Source organism: Strongylocentrotus purpuratus, unplaced genomic scaffold, assembly GCF_000002235.5.
Source record: "Strongylocentrotus purpuratus isolate Spur 01 unplaced genomic scaffold, Spur_5.0 spur5_scaffold_3, whole genome shotgun sequence".
In the NCBI taxonomy this organism is placed as follows: Eukaryota; Metazoa; Echinodermata; class Echinoidea; order Camarodonta; family Strongylocentrotidae; genus Strongylocentrotus; species Strongylocentrotus purpuratus.
This window is the reverse complement of record NW_022145609.1, coordinates 8036769-8062899: the sequence shown is the minus strand read 5'-3', so window position 1 is coordinate 8062899 and position 26131 is coordinate 8036769. Positions and strand designations below refer to the sequence as shown.

The 26131-nt window shown below is 38.1% G+C and overlaps 1 protein-coding gene across 11 annotated transcripts; it reads right to left on the bottom strand.

Moving 5' to 3' along the window:
* Positions 1 to 1150: 1150 nt before the first annotated feature.
* Positions 1151 to 24319, bottom strand: LOC581822 (DNA-binding protein HEXBP). 11 transcript variants are annotated; one of them, XM_030995988.1, is made up of 11 exons: positions 24081 to 24310; positions 19627 to 19657; positions 18835 to 18930; positions 17184 to 17267; positions 16072 to 16173; positions 15650 to 15655; positions 13666 to 13755; positions 12898 to 12903; positions 12655 to 12753; positions 7876 to 7954; positions 1151 to 2947 (listed from the first exon to the last, which is right to left on the bottom strand). In XM_030995988.1, the coding sequence occupies exons 1-10, from the start codon at positions 24111 to 24113 to the stop codon at positions 7890 to 7892; spliced, it is 612 nt and encodes a 203-aa protein (XP_030851848.1). In that variant the 5' UTR covers positions 24114 to 24310; the 3' UTR covers positions 1151 to 2947; positions 7876 to 7889. The 11 variants fall into 11 exon arrangements, with proteins under 11 accessions (XP_030851848.1, XP_030851846.1, XP_030851854.1 ...); XM_030995986.1 differs by having other exon boundaries at positions 17184 to 17270; positions 24081 to 24304; XM_030995994.1 differs by lacking the exon at positions 17184 to 17267 and having other exon boundaries at positions 24081 to 24319.
* Between the last annotated feature and the right edge of the window lie 1812 nt (positions 24320 to 26131).

Here is a 26131-nt window from a genome sequence, read left to right as displayed (position 1 = left end):
TTGGCACAAAAATAATAATTTGGCAACATAATGATTGGTACATTGTAAAATTGGGAACGAATGTATGGTGGGCCGATTCAATTACATGGCATGATGGGGAGATAGGAGCGTGACCCCGTGTGCTTATTTATGCACGAAAAGTGAAAAACCCTCGCATGCGCTGCGCTTGCGAATTGCATGCATGCAGAGCAGATCCATCTCTGAGCAGATAACATGACAGCACGCGGCTCACATGGATATGGACAAGAGGTATGGGTTACGTAGGTGTCATCAGCCTATAAACTTGAAACCAATGGCGATCGAGAGAAGAACCGAACATTCATTTCCTTTTATTGTCTATTTTTATCTGTTATGTTTGCCTAGAGGTATATTGTAATTTAAATTCATTTATCTTATTTCATTTATTCCTTCTTTTCCAATACTTAGTGATTTAATTTTCTTTTCATTTCTTTATAGTCTTCACCCTTTCTTCTTCTTTTTTCATTAACAATTTGTTTATTCTTTTGTACTTTCTTGCATACATGATCATCTGTTTGGCTTGTGAAGTACGCTTCCCCCTGGATCTCTCCTCTCTCTCTCTCTCTCTCCACCCTCTCTCTTTCTCTCTGTATCATTTATCTGTTTTAAGACACCACTAAAATATATACTTCCTTTATTGTATATCCTACACTCCATTGAATGACAACCGAAGATATAGTTGTTTAATATGATTAAAGAGAAGGTTGAGTTCTGGGAAGAGGTGAAAAATAGTTTGTGAACGTTATCATTCTTATTATGCAAGTGTGGAAGAACAGCAGATAAGACATGTTCCCTGAAAAGCATGGCTCTTCAAATGCCTTCATATTCTAAATATGTCATGTACATCGTAAAACTCGGGGGGGGGGGGGGGTAGGTTTTTTAGTCCGATATACATCTTTCTGTGTACAGTGTTTGTAAATTAACCAAGACTTAGCCAATTTCTAATCATTTTGATGATTCCAGAACCTTGCAATACACACAAATTCTTATACGCTAGATGATCAACCTTTTCTGGTCGATTCCACACCGTTTCTTTCACAATGCAATCGCATGACCAGAACACAACTTCATCTTTAATTCATAGACACCTGTTCTATATACATCTCAAAAAATAATACAGCAGACAGTGGAATGTGTAGGTTCATTATTTTTAATCACTAATCACTTTAAAACATACCACCCAAACAACACCTTTACAAAAAATAAACATTTAGGATAGGTGGATAACAGAGAAAAATTGAAGAGTATCAATAATGACAGGGATTTTCTTTTACTGCAACGATGCTTTGAAAATACTTGCTCTTGTGACTGCCGATAAAGTTTTTTTTAAATACAACCAATATTCAATAATTTTAACCTATAACTCATCAATAAGTCATCTTTAAAATAGTAGATTTAAACTGTCAAAACAATGTATTCTGAGTCAATTTGACTAGATTCCTGTTAGTGTGTTCAAATAAATGGACTTGGTTTGGCCAAGACAAATTCCACAACATTTCTTCGCCTGTACTGTACTGTAAATTAACCTGGAATGTTCATATTGATTATTTGTGTAATTTTTTTTCAAGAAATACAGGTATTATACATACACTAAAACGTCATTTTCCTTCTCATGTATTATATGCTTCATCATTATCACCTATCTTAATTATGGTCTATTAGGATGGGGGGGAACTGTTCGAAAGTAAATTTTGATAACATATTCATTAATAAAAAAGATTAATACGTACAACTAACTTTGCTGATTTTCGCTCACATACTGATAGATATTTTCGTACTGACAACATGCTGAAAATATTTTATTTGTACTATGATTGTCTTGGAATCTTCATGTACCAGCTAAACAATTGTGATCTACCAGTTCTTTACTCCCATGTTCATAAAAAATAACGTTGTCCATCATATCCCACAAGACAAAATGATTATTTTCACCTTTACTGTACTGTATTTGCACTTAAAACAAGAATCCAAGCAGGACCCACACTTTGGAAAGCGCCGATAAGGAGATAACAGATACTCCATCATTGAAATGTGTCAAGCGTCAACGTAGACATTGATTTTTGAATTCATATGACCCACATTGTAAATAAAGTACTTATGTTATTCTACATTCGATGAATATTGTCACCTCTGTACGACCTACACACGATAATAATGTTCTGATTGATGCATGCCTGTTCCTGTCGGGCCTTTGGGGACCAAACTGTCCATGGTCCTTGTTTGTCTTATTGGGGTCATTTGCAAACATCAGTTGTTGCTAGGTCGGACAAGCCATGTAGCTTGTCCAGCCTGGTAAACTAATTTATGCGAAATGACACTGCAGGGGAGGCATGGGTGTGGCACAGGTGAATGTGCTTGCATGCCTTGGGGCTCTCTGGGAGCAGGTATGCATGGGTTTGACTTTGAATGCATGTTGGAAATGGTATATTGGGTCTAGGCTACAGTCTACTGATTATTGTACATTATCACGATTGTTCTTTTTCACTGCCTCGGTTGATCACAATATTTTAAAGTGACAAACTTGACATTCACTCTGGTACAAATTAATTTCTTTGCCGTTGCCATTTTTGCTAGTTTCACTTTGTATATTTACGTTAAGGCTTTTTTGCCCACCTACTTCACCATTCTAACAACTTCAATCAAATATTAGTTGTTATTTAGGAGGACCTATCATCACATTTCGCCCTGTATAACTTACCATTTAATTCAATTGATTTTGAAGTCTTTACAAAGACTTGATTATATAATGTCATATTTTGAGTATATTTCATATTATGTTCTAATTTTGTCATTTATGTGATTTCTGTGAAATGTGAAATGTGAAACATATAAATTTGAAACTTGAACATCATGTTCCTTATGTAATTTCTTATTTTGTTGATCTTGTGGGAACCTGGTCTTGTAGGCTATCGGCCTGTGGGGGCTGCCACTGAAAAAGAAAAAAAAGAAAAATATATTTATATATAAATTCAGAGAAGCCAAAGGAAAACAAAATAAATAAAACAATACAAAAGTAACTAACAGAAAAGCCTGATCATAGATAAGGTAAGCCAATCAAACAGAATATCAAGTAAATACAATACATAACTTCTTACAAAATTAAGTCTCAAAGCTATGCCTTAATAAGACCTGCCAACCTCTTGAATTCAAAAACTGTATTCTTTAATACCAAAAGTTGTATTTTCATGACAAAAATTGGATTTAAAAAAAAAATGGACTGACACGCGGATTAATGCCTCTTATATTCAGGTGGAGCTGCCAACCCCAAGTGAACACGATCCTCTCCTTTTCTCCACCAAAAAAAAAATCCTATTTTTGATTGATAAGTACTTTCTCACCTCGAACATGCATGTTTGTGGTTGTTGTTTTTTTTTGTTTTTTTTTGGGGGGGGGGGGGTTGCCAATTTGCATAAGTTCCTACATACAGGAAGATTTTTTAATTTTTTTTTTATCATTGGTTGAATATGCATGATTTTCTAATCGATGAACATATGAATATCCCTAAATTGCCGATGTGAGATGCGCTTTTAGGACACTTTATGCTACGGTCACAAAGGTTCGTACAAATCTCCGTTTTTCCATTGTCTGAAAATCGTTCGTACGGCATCCGTAGCAGTTCGTAATGGCATTTGTGACCGAGGCTTTACATGAGAGAATGGGCAATTTGCCATTGAAAATGGTACACACACAAACATTCAAAAAATCCACACAAAGAGAAATAGTACCATCGTATTTACTTCTAAAAATCGTACTGGTTGGCAGCTCTGCTTAATATATCAAACAAAAGATGGGTATGGGATAAGCCTGAGTCATTACGGTTTTTGCGCTAAACGTTTAACCGTTAAAAGTATACGGGCGGTTTCGTTTAACCGTTTAATAATAATCTGAAAAAGTGAAAATACAGTATTTGTAATAGCGATGTAACTCGGAACGCCTGATGGTCTTCAGACTGTCGGGCTGAGTATTCCGAGCCGGACTATGGCACAAATTGGGTCATCCTGATAAACAGAGACCAGTAATAAACAACATAAAAAATGTCTTATTATTCCTCATCTGAATCTGATATCATGATTAACCTTGCAAATTTTTCTGGTCGGATTCAACGTGTCATCTTCATGGGCTCTACCTCTGAATGGACCGACGTCCAATCAGGGGTATCCCAAGGGAGTGTCATTGGACCAAAGCTGTTCAACTTATTTGTCAACGACTTGCCTCTCTCAGTTCTTTCCCAATGTGTTCTCTTTGCTGACGATGTACTTTTGTTCAGAGAGATCACATCTCCGACGGACGAAGTCCAACTCCAAGATGATCTAAATGCTCTGCATTTGTGGGCCCTTAGGAACAACATGATATTCCAGAGATGCCAACCCTATAGGATGGCTGTCAGTAACATTTACCACATTTGTCCGTAACAAATGGGGGTCTTTCCGTAACGCAAGACACCGCAGCATAATTTTCGCGGAAAACGTACACAAACACCCAATCACTCTTACTGCATTTCGCACCTACCATTTTTAAGTCCAAAATAAAGATGTGCATAAATTTTTTTTTAATAACTGTTTGCAGTCAAAGGATCTCCTCCTTTGGTACTTGCTCTTTTGAGTGAATCCATGATAATATTCAGGAAGAAAACACCTCGTTCAAGCGTCTAACAGCAAATTCAAATCCACAGTCAAATGGCAGAACTCGTATCCTACACACGCACACGTACACTCACCACTACCACAGACACACCAGCCCAGGCCGCTAGGCCCGGCGTTCATGAACAACAACACACCGTATACCGCACTTGCAATGCGCCCGCTGAATCACCGAAGTCTTCGCTACTATACTTTGAATGGGTATTGCGGGCGGGCGCCGCGCACACAATCATCCATTACCATGCTCCCCCACAAAATGCACGACCGCCCGTATACCAGAATCAAAACAGTAATGACGCGGCCGTGTTGTTTCGGAATTAAACAAGATGGCGGCGGACGGACCATGTGCGTGAAAAATGCCTATCCAGTGTAGTCAAATTCAGTGAACTTATGAGTAATTGCGTGCAACATGCAGCGCTGTGTACGGAGACTATGTGATAAGGCGGCATTCGCTATAATGTACTTTTATTTATCGTTTCCCGTAACCTTTTGATTGTTTACCGTAACGCCGTAACAAGAGCATTAAAACCGTAACAAATACGGCGAAACCGTAATGGTTGGCATCTCTGGATATTCAACGCAGCAAAGACCAAGATTATGCATGTGACACTAAAAAAGCGGATTGAACCTCCTATTTATCTTTTAGGTGCTACCCACATAGATCCCATTTCCACATTTAGATACCTTGGCGTAGTTATAAGCTCCGACCTGACATGGAATTCGCACGTGGATGCGATTGTGTCTCGGGCGAATCGCCTCCTTGGCTTCATAAGACTTGTTGCACGTGGCGCTTCATCCAACTCTATATTTTGTCTTTACAAAGCACTAGTACTCCCGTTACTAGAGTATGGCATTCCGGCTTGGCACCCAATGACATGTTCCCAGGAAAACAAACTTGAACGGATCCAGAGAACCGCCACGCGCATTGCACTGAAGCAAGCTCGTGGAGTGATGCCGTACAACGAGAGACTCCGCTCTCTCAATTGGTATACACTAGCTTCTCGTAGAGACTACCTTTTGTGTTCTTTTGCCATGAAATGTCTATACGGTCTATGTAATTGTTCAGCTCTCCTTGATAACATGCTCATCAATCCCCGTTGTCCCCACACTCTGTCCTTTCGCCATCTTCCTTCTCGTACAAATACTCTGTTCTTTTCTCCTTCAAGGCGACTTCCAAGACTTTGGGACACTCTTCCCATAAGTGTCAAAGATGAGGCAGTGATATCCTCTCTGTCTTCTTTTCTTCGCGTTTCAAAAACAGCAATATTAGATAGTTCGTAGTTGTAGTTTTATCTCATCCGGTTATACATGTAATTACTTCACTTTATACCCTCTTATTAGTTTCCGTTTATTCTTCTTATTATATACCATGCATGATGCTGGATTATTTGTATTGTACTTAATTAATCTTACTTTTTTATTACATATTAATATGATTACTGATATATTGACATGCTTTCTTCAGGCCTATATATTAAACACTGAGCTAGGTACTATATTTTATTATCGTTAAACTTGTATCTTACATCATTTATACACTTGCATGTTAATACTGTTTAGGGCATTGTATACTCTAAGCTTTATATCCTGCGTCTTTTATAACTAATACGCTATGTCTGATTTCAATGATTTTTCTCAACCCTGTTGAAGATACCAGCCTCCATTACTCTTTATCTTGAATTCCTTATTATTTTAATATAATGCCGCTTGTATCATAATGATTATAATTTCCTTGGTACATCTAAGTGATATCCATCTTTGTAGGAGTATGCGATGTAATACATTTGTCATTTTTGTTTTAATTTTTGGAAGGAGGGGGAGGGGGAGGGGGAGGGGGGAGGGGGAGGGGGAGGGGGGGGGGGGGGGGGGAGTTAAGATGTATTTTTTTCTTCAAACAATGTGCAATATTGTATGTAAGTCAATGTTATGTTTATAATATATATAAGTTGATTTGGGAGCAACATGTGAGGGCTCACATGCCTCCGGGTAATAGTGTTGAATTTCACTTTTGTGAGCCCTGGCCCACACGTTGCTCCCTCCCTTTTCCTCTTGTATTGTTTATGTATTGCATGATCTGTCAAAATGTATTTGTATTGTGCTTTTATGATTGGCCTAATAAATAATAATAATAATAAAAATAAAGTTACGCTGTGAAGATAGCTTGATCTGTGACGTGTTTATATATGCCTTTGCAATGCAATGTTTGCATGTGGTCAGGGAGAGAGCTCCCTTCATGCAAGGACATGTCTAGCAGGTCCCTGCTGCATGTATCATTGCCATATGAAATGATGTGGAAGTGTGTAACAAGACACACCCTGCAATGAGCTGATCCAAGTTAGTGACCAATCAGGAAGGTTCTCTAGCTATGTGGGTGGAGTTTGATACCAGCATAAATTACAGGTTGGTGACCGCACGTGCTTTCACAGTTCAGTGGGAGTCAAGAAGCCATGTGCTCTCCATCTGTGTGTATGCACATGTAAAGTGTGTGGGGCGCCGATGTTTGAGGGTGGTGTGTACGATGTTTGAGGTTTGTGTGTACGTGTGTGTGTGTGTGTGAAAGAGAGCTGCATGGACCAGGCAGAGACATGAGAGAATGAAGAAGTAAGACAAGTGAGACTAGATAGAAAGGGTGGCTGTGTGTGATCAAAAACTTAAATTACTCACAACGTCCAAGACTTTGTTGATTGATATTTCTAAAACTTAAATTATTATTGTTATCATTATTTTTGTATTTTATTTATATATGAACATTATTTTAGGGGGGCGAGTCGGCAAGGGATTGATATTAATATTGAGAGAGAGAGAGAGAGAGAGAGACTCGGGGAGAAAGGATGTGAGAGGAACTGACCATCGAATGTGTAAACATTTAGAACTTTGCTTGTCTGAGAGTGCAGTAATAAGAAAAGGTACATGAACACATTGCAGAGAGAAGGGAATAGAGAGGGTGAGAAAATAGGGAAGAGGGCATGGTTGTTTTATTGTTTACAAATTCATTCATGGAGATTACTGCTGCCAGAAAGCTGGCGCGCAGCGGACAGGGTGTAACATTACATTGCGGTTTCTTTGATTATCTTTATCATCGGCTATTAGCACATTCCAAACTGTATGCAAATAACGGTTAAACGGAGCAAGAAATGCTAAACGGTTTTGATGAATGCGGTCGGATAACCGTCGGTTAAACGGTTTGACTCAGGCCTAGTATGGGATCCACACTTACTTCTTGTATCTGGGTTATTTAGAGCATTCCTTGGCAAAGTGGCCCGAATCTCCGCATTTGTAGCACTTATCAGAATAACCTGTTAGTAAATGAATGACATTAACTTGTATTCTCAAAATTACCTAAAATGGGCATATACAGCCCCCCCCCCAACAACAAAATCTGATTAGCATACTTCCAATAATCCCTTACCGAAAACGCAGGCTTTGAACCTGCGTCTGGCCTGCATTCTTAAATACATGCTAATTACTCTATTGCATGTTAAATTTTAGCCTGTATTTTGCAAAATCAGTCTTACATGTTTTAGCAGATTAAATTTTAGCCTGTTATTAGCATGCATTTTGCAAAACACAGTCTTACAGTTTAAGCAGGCTAAATCTCAGCCTGCAGTTTAAAAATTAGCATGCGTTTTGCAAAATACAGTTTAAGCAGGTTAAATCTTTAGCATGCCAGATGAGATACAGTTTAATCTTTAGCATGTAAATTTCTATCATAATTTGTTAAACCTGCAATCTGAAGAAATGTCCTCTGAGCAGGTTTAGAACACAAATTTAACCTGTTATTGCTTTTTACATGTAGCATGCAGATTATTTTTCACAAGCATGTTTAATATTATATATCAGGGGTGATTCGAGAGTTTAAACAAAAATAGGTTCATAGAAAGCCAAGTAAGCGAGGTTTTGAGCGCTTGGGAAGGCATCCCAAGACAAAAATCCAATTGAAACCAATTGAACACCAATTTAATTTTCATTTTTTCAATTGGTTTTAATTGGTCTCAATGGGACTTTAATAGGACTTCAGTTGGTTTCAATTGGTACAGATTGGCCCTATTGGACCAATTGGCCTAGGCCCCATTGGCCTATACCCCATTAGACTTTAATGGGAACTCAATTGGTTTCAATTGGACCAATTGGCCCTATTTTGGACTTCAATTGGTCCAATTCAGTTTCAATTTCAGTTTATTTTCATATTTCACATGTTTATTTCATTACATTTGGGATGTTACATTTTTTGTAATCATTTTTTGGGGGGATGCATTTATACAAACGAACAGAATAATACATAAGACTAAGTTAAATAAAGGAAGAAATATGATGGAGCCTAAAGAGAGAGCAATGCTTTTAGGTCATAGTTATAACATTGATATAGTCTTGTGTTTATCGTAATTGGAGTAAATTCCAACTTATATGAAGAAAAGATATATTTGAAACCAATTGAAAACCTTACAGTCTATGGGGCTGATTGGTCCAATTGAAGTCCCATTTAAGTCTAATGGGGCCAATTGGTCCAATTGAAACCAATAAGACTAATTGAACCCAATGGGACCAATAGAAACCAATAGAAACAATAAGACCAATAGAAACAATAGGACCAATAGGACCAATATAAATTGAACCCAATGGGACCAATAGAAACCAATAGAAACCTTCATTTATATTAGCCTGCCTTTTCGATTAGCATGCTAAAATTAACCTGCAATACGTATCTCATGAATATTCATTATTACTTTACACGTCTCACAGAAAAATACATTTATCATGATTAATTGTTAAGCAAATTATGACAATTAATGCACATATCAATTTTGTGATATTTTCTTTGGCAATTATTGACCAATAGATTATTTGTCTGATCACACTTACATTCACGTTTTAGCGATAGATAAATTGATTATACGATTACTAACCAATTAGAAATAGCATGTATGTTTTCTATATATACGTGTATGAGCCTGTACTTTTACAAAAGTCAATCTTGGATTAACTTCAAATGATCTTTGTGATGGAGTCAGTCTAATGCAATTGAGATTAGAATATTCCTATCGGTGGACACTTGCAAATATTGATTATGATGTATCAATTTATCCCTCGTTCCTCTACCCAAGTCGATATACCAATAGAAGTCTTGTACTGATAGTGATGGCAATCGAATATCTTCATTTTTGTTAGCCTGCGTTTTAGATTAGCATGCTAAAATTAACCTGCATAACTTACATATTTCAGCGTTTTTGCAGGCTAACAAAGCAGGTTAATTTGCATGCTAAAAAAGCAGGGCAATTTTGCAGGCTAATTAAGCAGGTTAAAATGATTTTGCAGGCTAAAATAAGCCTGCTTTTAAAATGTACAGGCTAAATTAAGCCTGCCTAATTTGCATATTTCGGCGTTTTTGCAGGTCAGTGCTTGCTAAGGAATTAGCCTGCCTTTAAGCAGCTATGCAGGCTTGATGCAGGCTATAAGCAGGCCTGCCTTTTCGGTAAGGATATACCTGCCAACATTTGAAAATGAGAATTAAGAATTTTTAGCACGGTATGTCTTCGCAAATAAGAAATCTGCAGTGTAACTGGCAATACGCGGTAAATCTGTGCAATCTAAATACAACTTCGCTGCTCAATCATGCAGCCCTACAACGCACGCAATACGTGAACTCTCACACCGCGTCAAATGATAAAACAAGCTTAATTTGGCTTACGCAACACCAATAAACAAAAAAAAAATAATAATAATTAGACCTATTATAAAAATTAAAAAAAATTTAAAAAAAAAAAAAAAAAAAAAAAAAAAAAAAAAAAAAAAAAAAAAAAAAAAAAAAAAAATCGAAATTTTGAAAAAAAAGAATATTCCGGATTTTGGGGTCCTAAAAATCCAGAAAAACAGAATATTCCGGCACAAATACGCTGCAAAGCCGTCATTACAAGCCAAATAAGCTTTCGCTGCCATCAACACACACACAGTATACTATACGAGAGCTCTCACACAAATGGCGGCAAAAACAAGCCCAATTTGGCATAAATTTCCAAAATGCGGAATCTCCCGCATTTTAAGGTCCTAAAATTCCAGAAATGCGGAATATTCCGGAAAATGCGGGAGGGTTGGCAGGTATGATAATACAGGAAAATTTCACTGGTACCAATGGAGGGTGGATCTTCACATGAACACATGATACCAAGATTGACAAATTTAGTATATTGGTTTTTGTTCTAGGGAGCATTTTGTGATGCAAGGTAGGAGTTCAAATTTAGGCAGTATCAATGAAACTGTGTTTTCATGTCTACTTTTAACAAGTCATTAAAAACACCTGAAGAAAAAAATATATGGCTGGAATATGAGGTTTGTGTTCAATCTGACATTTATCACAACTTGCCAAAAGCTCAGGTATAATATCATTTCGGAAACTACACAGAGATGATTAATTGTCTGCAAGGAGCAGTGTCTGTGGGTGTCTACAACAAAAATGCATCTAGAACTAGATGGAACTTCAACTGCGCGCAGTCGAAAATGATGCCTCCGTCATAGAGCAATTTTACAAACCAAAACAGAAGAAATTTTTTCGAAGTCAAGTTCAATTGTAATCCATTAACAGGTTCTCAGAATATTGTGATTACAAGCTATTTTTGCATACATAATGAGCCCATGACCTTTGACCTTATGAACCAAGAATCTACTCAGTTCATTGGCGCTGCAAGAAACATACATGACCTAAGTTGGCAGGAATCCATCAATCGGTTCTTGAGATAACGCGATCACGAGCTGTTTTTGCATACATAATGTGCCCTGTGGCCTTTGACCTTGTGACCCCTACATCTAATCAGTTCATCGGCTCTGCAAGTAACATACATGACCTAAGTTTGGCAGCAATCCATCAATCGGTTCTTCAGATAACGCGATCACAAGCTTGTTTTGCATACATAATGAGCCCTGTGGCCTTTGACCTTTGACCTCGTGACCCCAAAATCTAATCAGTTCATCGGCTCTACAAGATACATACATGACCTAAGTTTGGCAGCAATCCATCAATCGGTTCTTCAGATAACGCGATCACGAGCTCGTTTTGCATACATAATGAGCCCTGTGACCTTTGACCTTTGACCTCGCGACCTCAAAATCTATTCAGTTTTTCAGCTTTGCAAGTAACATACATGACCTAAGTTTGGCAGCAATCCATCAATCGGTTCTTCAGATAACGCGATCACGAGCTCGTTTTGCATACATAATGAGCCCTGTGACCTTTGACCTTTGACCTCGTGACCCCAAAATCTAATCAGTTCATCGGCTCTACAAGATACATACATGACCAAAGTTTGGCAGAAATCCATCAACCAGTTCTTCAGATAACGCGATCACGAGCTCGTTTTGCATACATAATGAGCCCTGTGACCTTTGACCTTTGACCTCGTAACCCCAAAATCTAATCAGTTCATCGGCCCTACAAGATACATACATGACCGAAGTTTGGCAGGAATCCATCAACCAGTTCTTCAGATAACGCGATCACGAGCTCGTTTTGCATACATAATGAGCCCTGTGACCTTTGACCTTTGACCTCGTAACCCCAAAATCTAATCAGTTCATCGGCTCTACAAGATACATATATGACCAAAGTTTGGCAGGAATCCATCAACCAGTTCTTCAGATAACGCGATCACGACAACGGGACGTATGTACGTACAGACGTACGTACGTACGTACGTACGTACGGACGTACGGACGTACGGACGGACGGACAACCCGAAAACATAATGCCTCCGGCTACTTCGTAACGGAGGCATAAAAATAAACAAATTTGTAACCCATGTTTCATCCAAGGGATTTATATTATTTGGTATAGCAGTCTCTCTCAAATGAAAGTTCACGCACAAGAACCTTTTCAAAACAAAATTGAATAATGAAACTTTTCCCCATGATAAATTTGAATGACTGAACAAGTCCTTACACAAGCTTTGAAATTGTTACCAATTCTTATACTGGATAAGAAATGAATTTCAACAACTCCCACACTTACTTGAGTCTCCACCATTAGAGCAATCGCGAGAAATGTGACCGGTTATGCCACATTTGTAACAAGTCCTGTCACCACCACCACGTCCTCCTCCTCCTCCTCCTAAAACAGAATAAACAAAATAATTAACAAGGCTACATTTCAAGTTACTTTTGAAATATACAAATGTAACATAAGGTACATACATATACATTGAAACATCTACTTTTACAATAGTGATAGTCCTTTCGCCGCCGCCACCACCACGTCCTCCTCCCACTAAGACAGAATAATAAAAAAGATAACATTTTATTTTCTAAACAAGGCTACGTTTCAATTTACTAGTAAAATGCACAAATGAAACATACACGCATGCATGTACATTGAAACTGATATCCATTACAACTTTCACTACAACTTTTATTTTTTTTTTAAATGCTATAGGGTCAAAGAAGGATGTTGTCTCTTCCTGCAACATACCAACCCAATGTAACAACTTATTCACTGCAAGGTCAGCTTTTTAAGCACAAATTCAAGCAAGGAATTTACCCAAAATCATAAAGATAAATCTCATATGAAATCAAAGTTCATCGGACTAACAATTGAGGATAAAATAACAAACTAGATGGATGCCATAGAGCGATTTTACAGCCAAAAACAGATACAATTTTTTAAAATTCAAATTTGATTGTAATCCATTAACAGTTTCTCAGAATATCATGATTACAAACAATTTTTGCATAACATAATGAGCCCAATGAACTTTGACCCCACGACCCTAAAATCTTATCAGTTCATTGGCTCTGCAGTATCAATGAAACTGCATTTTCATGTCTACTTTTAACATGTCATTAAAAACACCTGAAAAAAAGAAAAATATGGGTGGAATATGACATTTGTTTTTTAAAAGAAAATTGAACAAACTTGCTCTTTTCCCATGAATTTGCATGACTGAACAAGTCTTTACACAAGCTTTGAAATTGTTACCATTTCTTATAACGGATGAGAAAAGATGTCAAAAACTCCCACACTTACTTGAGTCTCCTTGTGGGCAATCGCGAGAAATGTGACCAGGTTGGCCACAGTTGTAACAAGTCCTGTCACCACCACCACGTCCTCCTCCTCCTAAAACAGAATAAACAAAATAATTAACAAGGCTACATTTCAAGTTACTTTCGAAATATACAAATTAGGCCTGAGTCATGTCGGGATTTTCATAAACCGGGTCCCGACGGCCTTGCACCGATCGGGACCCGGTGTCCCGAAATCAGCTCGCAGGATTTGTCACTTGCCTCTATAAAAAGCGCATATCATCAGTATGTCCCTTAAAAGTGACCTTTTTTTATCAGTCAAATAAATCGACACATGCATACCTCGGCACAGATCGGTATATTCTTCCATTTGACATTATTTTTATCCATGATTGGCGATGTTTAGTGCCATTATCGTGCCTCTAAAAGTAAAAAAACTGGAGCAAAAATAGAAAGACAACGATCGAGCCGCCATTTTGATTCACGCAGGTTGAATAAATCGGGTCAAAAAACATTAATGTTTGAATAATAAAACGGATTTCTAAAAAGTACTCCTTTACAACATACCGATCGAATAATTTTTAAAAACAAAATAGATATTTCTTCTTTGATTTTGAACACCGCATGCTTCTTTTAAAAGCTGAAAATTACTTGGTAATCACAAGAAGTTTCGATACGGATAGCAGTTGCAAGGCAAGTTCAGACTAGTCTCGGAAAAATGCGCAGTGCTCCTTGTAAGCTGTAATGCGTGCCAGAACGAACCCAAACAAAGACGTGATCGTAGCGAGAAAAAAATCATTAAAAACTACGAGAGCACAATTGGAAAGACAACTACTGCTCAAAATTACGATAATCAGATAAATAACTTGGACAAAGAATTCAATAATCGCCCAAGAAATGCCAAAGAAATTGTGATAATCGAGGAGTAACTGGGTACATTTTTATCGCAAGGGGCTTGCTGCAAATACTCGAATCCTTTGTTATACTGCTTTTTACCGTAGAGGGCGTTATTTGGTTTCTAGCCTCGTGTTAGAACACGAGGCTAGAAACCAAATAACGTGTAATTCGGACATATCAGCAGGCCCATTCCGATAGTGATTGTACCTATAGTAACTCCTTAAATATCACTATTTATGTGGCTTTTCTTGGACAACTATTGTATTATTCCTCCAAGTTATGTATCTGTTTACGATAAGTTTGAGTAGTTGTCTTTCCAATTGTGCTCTCGTAGTTTTTAATGATTTTTTTCTCGTTACGATCACGTCTTTGTTTGGGTTCGTTCTGGCACGGATTACAGCTAACTACGAGGAGCACTGCGCATTTTTCCGAGACTAGTCTGAACTTGCCTTGCAACAGCTATCCGTATCGAAACTTCTTGTGATTACCAAGTAATTTTCAGCTTTTAAAAGAAACATGCGGTGTTCAAAATCAAAGAAATAATATCCATTTTGTCTTTTAAAAATTATTCGATCGGTATGTTGTAAAGAAATACTTTTTAGAAAGGCGTTTTATTATTCAAACATTAATGTTTCTTTCAACCTGATTTATTAATCCTGCCGAGAGACCCGGCCAGTACAGTAGCTAGCTAGCAGCTGGCAACAACAACCCCATGGGGCGAACTGCTTTGCAACCCATATTTATATCAGCAGTTCGGATTGATTCAGGATGAGCTAGAATATGATTGGTAACAATTAAATACTTAAGTTTCAAGGTGGAATGATTTTAGTGGTGTGCAAAACTGCAATTTCTTACATATTTCATTATTTTTTTCGGAGCGTCGGTTCTCAAAAAACGAAACCGGGACCCGACGGCAACGGTCGGGTCCCGGTGTGATCGACCGTACCGACTCAAGCCTAATACAAATGTAACATAAGGTACACACATATACATTGAAACATCTACTTTTACAATAAAAAAGAAAAATGCTATGGGGGTCGAATCACGAGCCATGTGACCTCTTTCGCCACATCCGTAAGCCCTGTCACCACCTCCTCCTACAACAGAATAAAAAAAAGCATTCCATTTTACAAGGCTATGTTTCAATTTACTATTGATGGTAATCTGTCTATTGGTTCTTATGATAATGCAATCACAAGTTATTTTTGCATATAATGACACCCATGACATTTGACCTCTTGACCCCAAATTCTAATCAATTCATTGAATCTGCAGTTAAATTAGTGCAGTATCAATGAACCTGTGTTTGCATGTCTACTTCTAATGAGTCATTAAAAACTGAAAATGAAAAGTACGGATGGAATATGACGATTGTTTTCAAAAGAAAATTGAGTAAATTTGCTCTTTTCCCATGATGAATTTGCATGACTGAACAAGTCTTTACACAAGCTTTGAAATTGTTACTAATTCTTATACTGGATGAAAAATGAGTTTCGAAAACTCCCACACTTACTTGAGTCTCCTTTGGAATTGGGGCATTCACGAGCCATGTGATCGGTCGCACCACATCCGTAACAAGCCCTATCACTACCACCACGTCCTCCTCCTCCTCCTCCTAAAACAGAATAAACAAAATAATAGCATTCTGTTTCTTAACAAGGCTACGTTTCAATTTACTTTTGAAATACACATATATGAAACATACATACATGTACATTGAAACTGATCTCTATTTCAACTTTCACTACAATGTGTTCTTTAAAGAATGCTATAGGGTCAAAGAGAGGCGTTGTCTCCTCCTGCAACATACCAAAATAATGTAACAACTTATTCACTGCAAGTTCAGCTTCTTAAGCACAAATTCAAGCAAGGAATTTACCTAAAATCATTAATATAAATCTCATATGAAATCAAAGTTCATCAGAATTACGATTGAGGAAAAAAATAACAAACCTAGATGGATCTTCGACAGGCGAAAATGATGCCTCTTTCATAGAGCGATTTTACTAACTAAAACAGAAGCAATTTTTTTTTTAATTCAAGCTTGATTGTAATCCATTAACAGGTTCTCAGAATATTGAGATTACAAGCTATTTTTCATTTTCATTTGATCTCTGACCCCATGATCCTAAAATTAATCAAATCAGTTCATTGGCTCTGCAAGATACATGTCGAGTTGGATGGTAATCTGACCATCGCTTCTAATGATAATGGGATCACAAGCTATTTTTGCATACATAATGAGCCCCATGACCTTGAACCTTTGGCATCAGGGGAGCGTTTCACTAAGCCTTTTTTCAATGACAAATTACAACAAATTAATGACAATGCTACTGATAACCAATCAGAAGCAAGGATTTCAGTAGCTTATAACAAAGACTGTCATTTGTCACTGACAAAAAGTTTTGTGAAACGGGTCCCAGGACCCCAAAATCTAATCGGTTCATTAGCTCTGCTGTTCAAATTTGGGTGGAATTTGACATTTATTTTCAAGAGAAAATTGAACAAACTTGCTCTTTTCCCATGATGAATTAGCATGACTGAACAAGTCTTTACACAAGCTTTGAAATTGTTACCATTTCTTATAATGGATGAAAAATGAATTTCAATAACTTCCACGCTTACTTCCACCAGAAGAGCAATCACGAGCTATGTGACCAGGTTCGCCACAGTTGTAACAAGACCTGTCACCACCACCACGTCCTCCTCCTCCTAAAACAGAATAAACAAAATAATTAACAAGGCTACGTTTCAAGTTACTTTTGAAATACACAAATGTAACATAAGGTACATACATAAAAATGGCAGCTGAGTATTCGAGTATGAGAAATCGTACTCGAGTAGTTGTCAACAGTGCAAGTACTCTTACTCCTCGCAGCCTTACTGCAAGATCAGCATTTTAAGCACAAATTTGAGCAAGTAATTTACCTCAAATTATAAAGATAAATCTCATATGAAATCAAAGTTCATCAGACCATAGACCAAATTACAGATGGACATTCGTCGTTTAGTTAACAAATTCATTGTGATTCTCTCTCCTTCAATGTCGTCTCAATATTCCATACAATTTTCTTTCGCTTTGATCTCATGATGGTCACCGCCAATAAGCCGGGACAGAATCAAGATAGTGATTTTACTTAATCTACATGCACAGAAGATAATCAATCGCTTGAATCATGGGAAATCAATGTGTAGTTCTGGTTTATAATCATTGTTGTTCTGTGTACTGTATTTTATTTTGAAAAACATGTTGATATTACCAGATAGAGGTTATATTTGGATTGGTTGTGAATTAAAATCTGTTTCCCCCAATTTCCAAATAATATTCCAAAGTTACAACGCACAGGGCTTATAAGGTCATGGGTGTGTGCGAATCAGTAATAATACATTTCAAATCACCAAAATCGTCTGCTTTTAAACTTTGCTGCTCCCATTGGTGATGTTTTTATTTAAGACACACTCTTACAGAGCACACCATCCAAACAAAACCCAAGAGAGGGAAACTGCTCCTTTGTCAATGACCAAAAATGCTTGAGCAATCGTTATTGTTAAAACAGTTGAATGTTCTCATTAAGATGCACATAATCAGAAGGCGGTAACTCTCATTGGATCAAAGAAAGAATCACGTTGAATGTCCATCCATAATAGGTCTATGATCAGACTTACGATTGAGGAAAAATAGATGGATCTTCGACTGCATGCAGTCGAAAATGATGCCTCTCTCTCATGGAACGATTTTACAAACCGAAATAGAAGCAATTTTTAAAATTCAACATTGATTGTAATCCATTAACAGGTTCTCAGAATATTGAGATTACAAGCTATTTTTCATTTTCATTTGATCTCTGACCCCATGATCCTAAAATCTAATCAGTTCATTGGCTCTGCAAGATATATATACATGTCTTGAGTTGGATGGTAATCTGAGTATCGGTTCTAATGATAATGGGATCACAAGCTATTTTTGCATACATAATGAGCCCCATGACCTTTAACCTTTGACACAATGACCCCATGATCCTAAAATCTAATCAGTTCATTGGCTCTGCCAGATATATACATGTCTTGAGTTGGATGGTAATCTGACCATCGGTTCTAATGATAATGGGATCACAAGCTATTTTTGCATACATAATGAGCCCCATGACCTTTAACCTTTGACACAATGACCCCAGAATCTAATCAGTTCATTACCTCTACAGTTCAAATTTGAGTGGAATTTGACATTGGTTTTCATAATGGATGAGAAATGAATTTCAATAACTCCCACACTTACTTGAGTCACCTTGTGGGCAATCGCGAGAAATGTGACCAGGTTGGCCACAGTTGTAACAAGTCCTGTCACCACCACCACGTCCTCCTCCTCCTCCTCCTAAAACAGAATAAACAAAATAATTAACAAGGCTACATTTCAAGTTACTTTCAAAATATACAAATGTAACATAAGGTACACACGTATACATTGAAACATCAACTTTTACAATAAAAAAGAAGAATGCTATGGGGGTCGAAGAGGGGCGTTGTCTCTTCCTGCAATATACCAACCTAATGTAACAACTTATTCACTGCAAGGTCAGCTTCTTAAACACAAATTCAAGCAAGGAATTTACCAAAAATTAAGATAAATCAAGATTTTTTTTAAATTGAAGATAGTCGTGATAAGATGAGATGGTTAAGTTGGATTGGTTATAATCTAATACAAAAATAGTTAAAAGCAGCTACCCATCTGCCATCCGCCTTTAGACCTGGACATTCAGTGTTGAATCCTCACCTGAAGGTGGTGAGGACCAGAAAACAAATTCTGATTTCTTATTTTCACAACTATATTTCTGGGAGTGTGTCTGGTGAAGACCACTGGGTAGAAAGAGGAAGAGAGAACTAAAGACGAATAGGGATGTGTTATGAAGGATGGTCATGTGGTTACCTAGTTAAGAAGGAGTGTGCACAAGAGGTAAAGAATCTCCTCTTAGGTTATTGAACCGTCAGGATGCAGGGTTAAATACATTACAAATGACTAGAAATTATGAGGGATATTTCATCTCTTGCAGTGACATTTTTAGTTTCTTACCATAACTGCGGTTTCCATAGCTGGATCCACCCTGTATAAAAAGAAGAAACAAGGCATTATTTATTGTGATTTCTAAAAAAAAAAGAAGATATTTAATTGCATTGTGATCCTTTCCAATGATTTGAGCGGACCTGAATTTTTTCTTTTCTCTAAAAAATCTCAAGTCTTTCTCATTTTTAAGTTGATTTTTCTTACTGTAATACGGTACTCCAAATCAAATATGCCCCATTTTTTTTTCTTTCTTGATTTCTCTTCTTTTCCTTGTAATTTTTCTTCCAATCGTTCGTTCTTTAAATTGATTTTTCTTTCTTCTTCTTCTCTTTCTGATTTGAGAATACTAGCCCAGTAATTTAGTAGGACATAGAGGGCGTTATAGTTAATTGTGGACATCGTGAGATGTCAGTCAGTCAGCGTTCAGCTGTCCTTGGGACAGGTTCTGTATAGTTGTGATCTGTGAGTCAGCGTTGACCTGTCGTTGCGACAGGTCCGTTACCAGGAACGAGTAAAGTTACTTGAACTGCAGATACTGTGCAAGTGTTGTTTCTTGAGTTCCTGTCAGACATTCAGTGATTACGGGAGTGCGTAAAATGAGAGCTAGTCCACGTTATTCTTACACGATATACTTTTGTGAGAGCCCACAGAGATATAGTTGATGAATGATTGTCGAGAGCGTGAACCGGGTTTTGAGAGACTGCAAGGAGAACGCTACCCCGGCAGAGCCCGGTTACGCCACAATACTATCATCCAAGTACATATGACCCAGGACCAGGCATTGTTTTAGCTACTTTCTCGACAAAGTCTGGTCCATAAGGCATCAAGTTCATATTCATAGGTAGACCATATGAGGTTTGTTTGAAGTGTCAAAGACTCAACAACTCGAGAGTCAAGGCTAAAGCACTTTGCATCCGGCATTCTCTTTTTCGTCACATGCACTAGCGTCCACACCTACACACTACGAACATGCCAGACAATGAAAGCGGACAAAATATACAGTTCCTCAGGTAGACAAAGGAACATCCCTTCACTGCTATTATGTAAAAATGTGTAGAACAGGTGAATATGCATGTGACACCTGTTCTACACATTTTTACATAATAGCAGTGAAGGGATGTCCCTTTGTCTACCTGAGGAACTGTATATTTTGTCCGCTTTCATTGTCTGTCATGTTCATAGTGACATGTACTTGGGTGGAGTTTATGGTCTGGAGTAGGAATGAGGAAACCAAGGAGTGTGACGATGAGAAGCATGCCTGCACGTAGAACTTTACGCACTGAGCGCTGTACAGCGAGTTAACACTCTCCCATTGGCTGACCCACTTATAAAAGCATAGAGCGCAATGGTAATGCCAATAGTAAAAATCATACCAAACACACCGACATGTCATGCATTGTACAGGTGACGCACTTCACACATACATTGTATTGGATAGGGTGTCTGATTGCGCACCCGATGTTGTGTGCTAAAATCCTCCCCATAGAGATGCACGCATCCCTATGTGGTCTACGTGCATTGCGCAACCATGCAAAATTGGTCAATGAATTTATGAAAAAATTTGAAATTCAAACCTTAATTCCTCGTGATCCTGAAGGTGAAACTCAATAAATGAGGTGTCATATGAAAGTGCAGTTTTTCTCCATATTTCCCAAGGGGGCACACCCCCAAAATCCAAAAAATATCTTGGTTAAAACAGTGATTGAAATGTTGTTTGCATCCTAGCTCCAAAATTTGCCACTTTCCTGATGCGCGGCTAAAGTAGGGCTAGACGTAGGCCTAAGGATAATATCCAGGTGCTTTTTTCCCCGCTAGCCCCAAGGGATCATTCGGCACAACAGTTTGAAAATACCCTTCCCACATTTTTTGAATCGGCTAATTAGGGAGGCGTGAACTTCGCTCAGTACAAACCATGGTTACATCGCGCACATAAATATGCATTCGGACCGCGTACGCTTCCAACCGAGAAGTGAGTACATGTTATAAGTGAATGGCGATATATTGCCGAGACAACGTGGTCAGGTTTTGCGCGTTCAGTTAGCAGATGCTCCATCGCGCAATATGCATGCGTATGTATGGCGTACTCATGATATACCAAAATGATATGAATATTGTAGAGTTTTAGAGGGGCTGTATGTTTGGATAGAAACATCGGTGAGTCTTGAAATTTGAAATATATTATCATTATTACATTTTTCATTCACATATTTCAAAAAATGGTGAAAAACATACATGTAGATTCTAGGTCTAAAATGAATCAAAATAAGACCCTTCTCAACCTCGTGCATATTCAGCAATTTTGAATGATGGCACTCTATGGCACCGTTATTCATATTTGCCGCGCCGCTACCGCGCATGCCTACGTTCTCTCCGCCATGTTAAATCGACGATACAACATGGATGGATGAATCGTCGAGTTCGAACGAAAAATCACCCTTTTTCTTCTCAAAACTTCTTCAAAATATAATTTCAAGTGGTTGGACGGATACTCAGAGCAGTCGAAAAACATATTAAGTCAAAGGCCTAGGATCTACTACCTCTTCTTAAGGGAAACCAAAACCTTCATACTAAGTTACTTTTATTGTAAAGTTTAAAAGATTTGAATAAAATCAGTGAAAATTTAAACAAAATCGGGCAAAGAATAAGAAAGTTAGAGCCTTTTGAAATGACTAGTCACTAGAGGGCGGTATTCAATTTGATGACATCAGCTGTGAACAACTCTCCATGCCTTTTGTACATAAATTTCACAATTTTTTTGTTTTTTCCGTATTTATTTGTGTTCTTGATCCGACTTCATAACATGTGAAGTAGAATATCATTTTAGAATATCATTTTGCGTGCATTTTTTTGTTTTTTTCGTATTTATTTGTGTTCTTGATCTGACTTCATAACATGTGAAGTAGAAAACTAGAATATCATTTTGCATTCTAACAAAAGTTATATCCTGCTTTCAGGGGAGTACATTATCTCAATCACAAGAAAGAAGAAAAAAACATGAAATTTGATGTACAAAAGGCATGGAGAGTTGTCCACAGATGATGTCATCAAATTGAATACCGCCCTCTAGAGACTAGTCATTTCAAAAAGCTCTTAGTCTAGAGTAGTGGCTCCGGTCTGCGGCCGATCGGCGGGAGCTGCCGATTCTATTTTTATTGGAATACTCACAGAATACTTCAATACCCTCAATAAAGAGTCCATATACTTACTTATTAAATAGAAGTCACAAATAACCAAACTGACCCACAGCGTGGTCAGCATTGACCATGTTTCGAAATGCTTCGAGTTCCCCGGTTTGCGGGCACGCAGTACCGGTTTGCGGCACGCGTACGTCACAAAGCTTTATGCGCTACGTCACGATGAAAGCATGTACCAAATAACTACGGGTAACCCAAATTCTCATGTTTATCTGTTGCTACGGTAAATTTGTGAAGTTTTAAACAATTTCACCTTTTCCTCGAATGGATCATCCCATACGGGGGTACGTACTACTAGAAACTATCGGGTCATAGGGGGTACACACATCAGCACACATACCATCATACACGATCCCGCATGTTATGTGTGTATTAACACCCCCCGCCGCAAACCAGAAAAACACGTAATTACGTGCCGGTTTGCGGTCACCCCATGCAACTAGCCATGCGGTGGCACAATCAAAATATCTGCGATAGGAGACAGACCACAGCCATCATACTTCCACAAAAACATCAAATTTCACCTCCAATCGGACAAATATCGGACAAATAGAGCTACAATATTGATCTAGTCATGCCTCGATCTCTTAACTTAAAAGTTAGCACCTGCTGGAATTGTCATCGGCGACTGGTGCCGTAGATTTCCGACATCGCTGACGGATACTCCGTACCGATAGGAGCACCTGCTACGGACATTTTCGGCAAAGCAGAACTTACCGTGGAATCCACGGTAGGTTTCAATGATTATTATCGAGTCATATTCATTTTATTTTTGAAACAAATACCCCTGGCCGCAAACCGGGCGATGCCGCAAACCGGAGACTCACTCTACTTCCTTATTCCTTGCCCGATTTCGTTCAAATTTTCACTGATATTTTTCAAATATCTTAAACTTTACAATAAAAGTAACTTAGTATGAAGGTTCATTTTGAAAAAAAATTTGACCTAACCCGCTGATTGAATCGTTCTCAGATTCAGAAGGCTCTGGTCTGGAGACTGGAGCTCAGCGTCAGACTCGGAGCTTCCTGAAGTTATTGCTACACATGATCCTGCACTTGCATCACTCACTTAACATGCTGAAAGCATTAATCATCTAAACTTTAACACATCATCAAATTTGAATTTACAGTCAGCATCGTATGTGTTTGGCAGATCTGTATCACTGCACTGTCACTCAGCCAAGTTCAAGTTCATCATGATCATGTTCATCTCGCACACAACCCCAAAAATAGAAAAGCGAACAAGTGAAAATCAACTGTGAAAACTCACCCCACCCGAAGGAGAACGCCAGTCGTCCGACATCTTGTCCTTTGGCTTTACTTAGTTCAGAGAATTAAGGGCTCACTTGGAACGAGGACGTTTCTGTTACTGTTTTATTTTGTTTTAACAATCTTAGCTAACGGCCACCTAATTGTCGAAGACAAGCGTAGTGTATGTGTAGGCTACGTGTAGTGTGCAAAATATCGTGGAAACATGTGGTTTAATATTTTACATGCGCTTTGCTTATCCGAGCGGCTTCGTCTTACAAAGACTCAGTACAATATTCTATTCGACCCAGATATTATGTCCTATGTTTTTCCTACATCCTGAATCAAAGATCTTCCCTATCTTATTGAGTTTATAGTTTTACTTAAGTTTGTTGTTGTTGTTGTTGTTGTCTTTTTGTTGAATTGTTGCCTTATATTTACTGCGTGTTGATTGCTGCCAACGAACCTTTCTTTAGTAAGATACTTCATAATGTTTTTGTTTTCTTCTTCAATGTCTTAGTTGTAAATTATCTTCGTACTATATTTACTGCAATATTCTCCCATGCCCAGGTTGGGCCAAGAGGTGCCGTTTAAGAAATAAAACCAGAGGCGGCGCTCCGCCTCCACTTTTTCAAGTACCCCAAAAGTGCCCCTTTGACATTGTAAAAAGTGCCCCTTTAATGTGACAAGTGCCCCTATTAATTATTTAAAGTGCCCCTTCCCCTTTCCACCTCTGATAAAAGTGCCCCTTTTTATTTTTCAATAAGTGTCCATTTTCCATTCTCATATGTGCCCTTTTTAATCTCTAGTAAGTACCCCCTTTCAGGTACGAAAAGCGCCCCTTTTCACTTTTGATAAGCGCCCCCTTCATCTCTGATCATTGGCCTATTCAAATCTAACTGAAAGTCCCCCTTCCCCTTTTAATAGCTACCTCTTTTTAACTGGGATAACTTTTTAACTTTGCCTTTATTATTAGTGCCCCTTTTTCATTCTCATAAGTGCCTCTTTTCATAATGGTCAGTGCCCCTTTTCACCTCGTATAATTACCCGCTTAACAATGATACTTGCCCCTTTTCCTTCTAATAAGGAACCTGTCCCCTTTTCATAAATCCCCCCTTTCACTTCTTCAATGCCCCTATCAAAATCTGATGGGTGCCTCTTTTCTAGTCGTCAAGTGCCTAATTCACATTCTCATAAGTGCCTTGTAGCCCTTGTTCATCCCTATAGTGAGTGCCTTTTTTTAAAGGTTTTTTTTAGGTGTAAGAAGTGTCCCAATTTCACCTCTGATAAGTACCCTTTGTACCTTGCCCCGTGCTTCTCTCCTCTGTTAATAAGTGTCTCATCCATTCCGGTAAGTGTCCCCTTGTCCTCTCATTAAACGCGGCCTTTAATTTCAAGCGACTCGGGGCGTGTTTATGCTCAACTTTTTCTGGCCAGAATCAGGCATCTGTTACGCGTTTAGTTTAAAACACGGTTGCGTCCTTTCTCACTTTTGTAGAATCACCGAAAAACGGCGATCACGATCGCCGATCGTAAACTCACAAAAATGCGTTTACAATTTGTAAACGCGTTTAAATGGGGTCAACGCACTGACCTCTAGTGGGTCTACGTAGCATGCACAGTGCAGGTTTGCGAATCCAGCTGCAAGGCCAATTAAGGCCACCCAGTGAGAATTGCCTGGAGGAGCCAGAGAAGTAAGCATAAACACTACACCGTGGAACTGCGATTACGATGAGCGTTTACGATGTGCGTTTCAAATCGCTCATTCTGCATAAGTTGCTCGCGTATATATGAAGAGTTTCATTCAAAAACTGGGGCTAAATCCACTTTGGGTACTTTTGAGTAAATCGCCTTTTTTTTTATTTCTCCACTTTCCCTTTATCCATGTACCTTAATTTTGTTATATATGTTAAAGGTGTCACCCTGGACCAATAATATATGATAAGAAAAAATCTACCAGTTTTTCCTGATTTTTACTAAATTTTTAGATTTTTTTTCTCGTGGATTTAGCTCCTTTGAAATGAAACATGATATGGTACCTGCAATTTTTTCATATTTTCTCAATAAAATCAC

Bases quoted from the DNA above. Each gene is read 5' to 3' on its own strand.
- LOC581822 (XM_030995986.1), bottom strand. From the start codon at position 24,113: ATGTCGGACGACTGGCGTTCTCCTTCGGGTGGG. The intron at 16,174-17,183 runs GTAAGCGTGGAA...ATTCTGTTTTAG, and splicing joins TGATTGCTCTTCTGGTGGAA to GAGGAGGAGGAGGAGGACGT. The intron at 7,955-12,654 runs GTAAGTGTGGGA...ATTTACTAACAG, and splicing joins CTCTAATGGTGGAGACTCAA to GTTATTCTGATAAGTGCTAC.